The 5,321-nt window shown below is 40.8% G+C and overlaps 1 protein-coding gene across 8 annotated transcripts in view; it reads right to left on the bottom strand.

The window, feature by feature from the left end:
* Positions 1 to 5,276, bottom strand: part of AP4E1 (adaptor related protein complex 4 subunit epsilon 1) — a 36,270-nt gene extending 30,994 nt beyond the window's left edge. For 3 of the 8 annotated variants that reach the window (XR_003092663.1, XM_025197076.1, XM_014517053.2), the window contains exons 1-2: positions 4,091 to 5,275; positions 1,948 to 2,071 (exon numbers count right to left, since the gene is read on the bottom strand). Coding sequence is in view for 4 of the 8 variants with exons in the window: in XM_025197076.1 (XP_025052861.1) it covers positions 1,948 to 2,065 (118 nt within the window). In the remaining 4 variants the exon portion in view is untranslated. Of the gene's footprint in view, positions 1 to 1,947; positions 2,072 to 4,090 lie in introns of those variants that run through there. The other 5 variants (XM_025197077.1, XM_025197080.1, XM_025197083.1 and 2 more) reach the window with 4 other exon arrangements.
* Positions 5,277 to 5,321: the final 45 nt, after the last annotated feature.

Consider the following 5,321-nt stretch of genomic DNA (forward strand, 5'->3'; position numbering starts at 1 on the left):
AATGCTGAACAAAAACAATTAAGGGACGCTGTCTTGGAGAATAGAACCGCTATTGATTATCTCTTATTATGACACAATCTTGGGTGTGAAGTTTTAAAAGGAATGTGTTGTTTCAACCTCACCGATAATTCTGTGCTGATTGAAGACAAAATTGGTGCCTTACAACAATTGGCATAGCTGTTAAAAGAATCAACTGGCTTAGACTTTTCCTGGTTAAATTCCTGGCTTCCCAATTTTGGATGGTTGAGACAGTTATTTAGTATAGTTGTCTTTTTCTGTATTATGGGAATCATGGTTTGCTGCTGTATCCAATGGCTTACCTGTTTTATATCTATCTTCAGGCCTAAGGTAAATCAAATGATTTTACAAACAAAGAAAGCTGATGATACTAGATTTGTGTTAAACCAAATTGAATGGAGCAATTATAATAATACTTAAAAATGCTCCAAAGGGGGGAAATGTAAGGCGGGACCTAGAAACCTCTACTCGGAGACAATAAGAAGAAGAGAATGCTATGTGAAAAATGCCCATCTGCAATGATAAGGAGGAGACAGTCTCGGATAAAGGGGGCTTGAAAACAAAAGACGAAAGAGTACTGGGTTAAAGGGCTCATTAAAATACTAAAAATCACACCCCTAGGTGGGGAAAAAGTATGCTAATGAAACACATGTATGTAAATGAGATACACGGCTTTTGCATACCGGGCACGATCCCAGACTTGAGCTGGGGCTCAACAAGAGCACTGCAAGGTGGATAGAAAACTGGCTAGATCATCAGGCTCAAAGGGTAGTAATCAATGCCTTGATATCTAATTGGTAGCCGGAATCAAGCAGATACCCCATGGGTCAGTCCTGGGCAGAGATGTGGAACAGAAAATTTTCCAGTGCTTTATTTTTCCATGGGAAATTTTCCATTTTTTAAAATTCATCATTTCAGAAAATTCATTAGTAACAAGTAATGGATGCCAATACAATATTAGGCAAGCTTAGCAGTTTCAAAGTCGTAATTAATGTTTTTCAGCTAATTATCCCAAGGAAGTGAGAGTCTTTTATTGATTTGTAGACAAGAGGGTAAATACACTGACATACTAATCCAGACCAAAAATCAAGTTATGAATTCACCTAATTGGCTGTGCAGGTCAAATCAAAACCAAAGCATGACATATCATGCACAGTTCTTTGGGTGTGCTAAAATTAGTGTGTCAACCAGCTGATAAAAAGATTTCACAGATGCAAGAGGGGAAGTCTTTATGAGACTATCAGATTCCTTCACACACTTCTGCGCTTGTGCTCTAGTCATTTGCTGTCTCATCATCACTTTTGTTACAAGCTGGCCTTAATATAGGAGACCTGTGAGTAGAAAGGCAGGAGAGAAGATGGCCACTTTATAAAGATATGTTCAGCTTTCAGTAAAATCCTATGAAACTATTAATACAGTTAAATGTTAGAAGAACAACATTCAGCTTTTGGAAGCCCTCTGGCTGAATAGTGAATAATAATGAATGAATAATTTTACATTTGATCTTCCAGTTACAGTCGGTTATTTATGGAAATTGGAACCAATGTTTCCAGACTGAAATTAATTTTCAAGCTGATGCCTCTAAAATCTCTTCTAAATGAAAATACTTGTGTATACCTAGTGTTTACTAAAGAACAAAAAAAAAAAAAATTTAGTGTTTACTAAAAAACAAAAAAAAAAAAAAATTAAAAAGCAGAAAAGAATTCATGACATTCCACCCCCACAATCAGTATAAAGTTCAAATAAATTTGTCTTTTCAGTTTTTAAATCTGGGTTTGTCTTTCAATAAGGGAAAAAGAATATTTAAAAAATTGGGAGAAAACGTTTAGTCAGTTCCAGTATTTATCATGATTTTCACTCTACTCATAAGGATATTTGTAACGATTTGAGAAAAAGTATTAAGACATAACAGATATGGAATATACATACCAACTCTTTTTTCTAGCAGGTTTCCTTGCTGCGCTAACTTGATAGCATGAATATAGCCAAAGGAGGACTCATATCCTAGCATTTCACAATAAATAAGTCTCACCATACATTCTTTCATCAGTCTCTGAAATACCAAAAATGAAATGTTAAGAATATTAGACTAGCTGCGAGTGTTGTTTTCCACTTCACTGCTCTAATGAACTCAAGTAACAGATGTTGACATGACAGATAAAAACCAGTATCTATCCTATAATAAAAATTTAACATTTCTGAACTCTCTTCTTTCAAAATAAGGTGAACTAATACTGCTAATGTTTCATAATAACTGAAAATTAAATTACAGCAGAACTCCATCATATTGCATACATAAAGATCACATTATCTGATTACAACTAGCATCTGTTCAATCAATACCAAAATTAATTATGACCATAATGGATATTAAAAAATATACCACAGGAACTGTCCAAAGATAGGACAACCACACCCACGAAACCACAAAATATTTCAAAATCACTTATTTTATTATCTATGAGAGGAAAGGGGTCAGTGCAACCACAAACAGTAGGGGCCCATTATTATTATTTTATTACTATTATTTAGGATTTAGATACCTCCCTGTCATCTAAAAGGCTAAGTGGCTTACAGTAAGAGAAAAATAAACCACAGACACGAAACAAAATTAGACTCCCCAAATAAAATAATGCCTCCATCATAAGCTTTACAAAGTAGTGGTTCACACTATGTAAAAGGCAGTAAGAAATGACAAATTAAATATAGCTCTGTAACATGAAACTGTACTAAAAGGCCCCGTGCTAAAACATACATACAGTGGCAGTGTATGCTACTGTAAAGAGAGAACTGTTTTAAGTGCAGCAGCTTCACAGACTTGCGCTTGAGAGCTGTAACAATTGGTTTACTACGCTGCTATACTGCACTATAGCCTATGGCAGGCAACCTGGCAGATGAGACCCCCAATACTTTGAGGTGACATAAATAAGCATGAACTAGGCAAGCAGACAATTTGCATCTTTACTGATCTGCAATACAAAGCCCGATTTTCCTGTCTATGTTAAGGGTATGAACAAAAGTACATCTGAAGCCGTTTCAAAAGGGCAGCAGCTGTTATGTTCTAATTGTTATGTGGGGACAAGCTGGGAATAATACAAATGTAGCAAAACCACCTCAGTTACAACACTTTTCCTCCAACTGCTGCTGCCTTGTTGAAACACTCCTCTTTTGAAACAGCTTCAAATGTGTGAATCCATACCCTAAAAGTGCAATACAGGCAACCCCCACTTAGCGCTCTTAACTGGTTCCCAAAAAAACCCAGTGTTAAGCGGAACAGTGTTAAGTGAAACCCACTTTCCCACAGGAATTAATGTAAATAAATACAATTTACCAAGGTGCCCAGCAGCAGCGACTTGACCACCTGGTAGCACAGGACCAGCTTTGCTGTCACCATGCCATTGCTACCCGCCAGGGCCACAGAGTCGGCGCTGTTGGTGTCCTTCCATGCCAGGAAGTGGGGTGGGGGCAGGGGGGCAGTAACAGCCACAGCCACGACCACGGCCACTCCAGGTGGCGGGAGTGGGACGCAGCATCCAGGGCTCCCCAGAGCGAGTCACAGCGCGAGTCATAGCCTTGCTGCACCTGGCCTGGGTGCAGGCAGGCTAAATTGCACAAAGAGGTTGTAGGCTACCAATGTGCTGTGGTGCTGGTATATGCTCCCTGCTTGATGCCCACAAGCATTATAAAGAAGCTCACTGAGCACTAAGTGGAATCAGGTATGAATTTAAAATGAGTGTTATAGCAAAATAGTGCTAAGCAAAGCAGTGTTAAGCAGGGGTTGCCTATATAGAATGATCATATTCAGAGGACAATGGTGACAAAACTTCTAAACAAGAACAATTCTAGACGAGCACAACCACACCAGTGGTGCTCTCTCTGGTTCAACACCAGAACAAAAACTTGGGCGTGGACATGCAGCTGCATAACAAGTACAGAAGGTTATTTCAGTGGTGCTCATAATACAAAATCTTTCTGGTGTAGACCACGCTCAGAAGTGCACGCTACCTGGCAAACTGTGCACACTGCCATTCTCATTCAGTTTACCATTAAGAAAACCTCTTATGAAACTTACAAGTGTTGTAGTGGGAGCAGAAACTGTTGCTTTCAAGTTGGTTAGTTCCTGCTGGATTAATTTCTCTTCTTCCTATAAAAGATTAAACATTTTTAAAGTTTACATAATTACTATGGTGAAAGAAAGGATAAACAAAACTCAACAATGCAAAGGAAAACCTGTTCAAATTCTCTCAAAATGTTTTACATCAGTGGTTCTCAAACTCTGGCAGATTGCACACCACCAAATTAAAATGATAAAACCTTTAGTACCGCCAGCAAATTCTTGTCATATAATTATAATAAATCTGTTAACGCACACCACTGGTGGTACCCGTACCACAGACTGGGAACTGCTGGAGACTGGGAGAATCTTCCAGTCTCCTTGTTCCCTGTATTAAGATTCCTACCATAAAGCTCTGACATTTCCAGACAACTTTGTTGGCCGTGACAGAGGCTTGGGCCTCATTACAGTGATTGGAAAGGATTAACTGCTAAAACTCCCTGACAATTTATCAGCAGCAAAAGTTGCTCATCCTGGCATGGCCGGTTCCACTTGATGTAATCAGACAGAGCCGCACTGGGCTTTGACGGGGATCGGGGGCCGCTTGCTTCAAGAATGAAATAAACAAAGTAATCAGCTACCTAGGAGGATCAGGAGTTGCCCGACGGCACAGAATGCAAGGTTCTGTGCTTGGGGCAGAACAAGATAATACCCCTGCAGAATCAACATTTGACTAGACAACCCTAAAGACGCTTTACACGTGGCTTTATGGACCATGTTACGAGTGATAAAAAAGGACAAGATGCAGAAGGGCTGGTGGTTTAAAGAACTTTAGAATGAAGATATGGCTACTGACCCCTACTGCTATACGGCTGAGCCGCTGCCGGGCAGTGACCAAAGGTAACCAACTCGCGTGCTCGCAGCGTGCTGCAGCAGGCTGTGTTGCCCATGTTTCTCTAGATTTCGAAGTAACGTTTGATGAGCGGCGCACAGCGCTTCCATGTTCAACCAACGCTACACAACTCCACTGCCCCTGGGAAGTGCCGCGCCTTTTCCTCAATGTCGGCTCAGAGTCTGGCGCGGGGGACACGCGTTGGGGCCCCGCCAGCCAGTCAGCCCAGGAAACAGGCCTCCCCGAGCTGGGCGAGCAGAGGCAGGGCTTGGCCGAGCCACCTCAGCAATTTGCCGAGAAACGTTCCCCCACCACGCCCGTCCGCGACTATTTGGACCAGAGGCAAAGCCCCGCGGA

Source organism: Alligator sinensis, unplaced genomic scaffold (assembly GCF_000455745.1).
Source record: "Alligator sinensis unplaced genomic scaffold, ASM45574v1 scaffold250_1, whole genome shotgun sequence".
In the NCBI taxonomy this organism is placed as follows: Eukaryota; Metazoa; Chordata; order Crocodylia; family Alligatoridae; genus Alligator; species Alligator sinensis.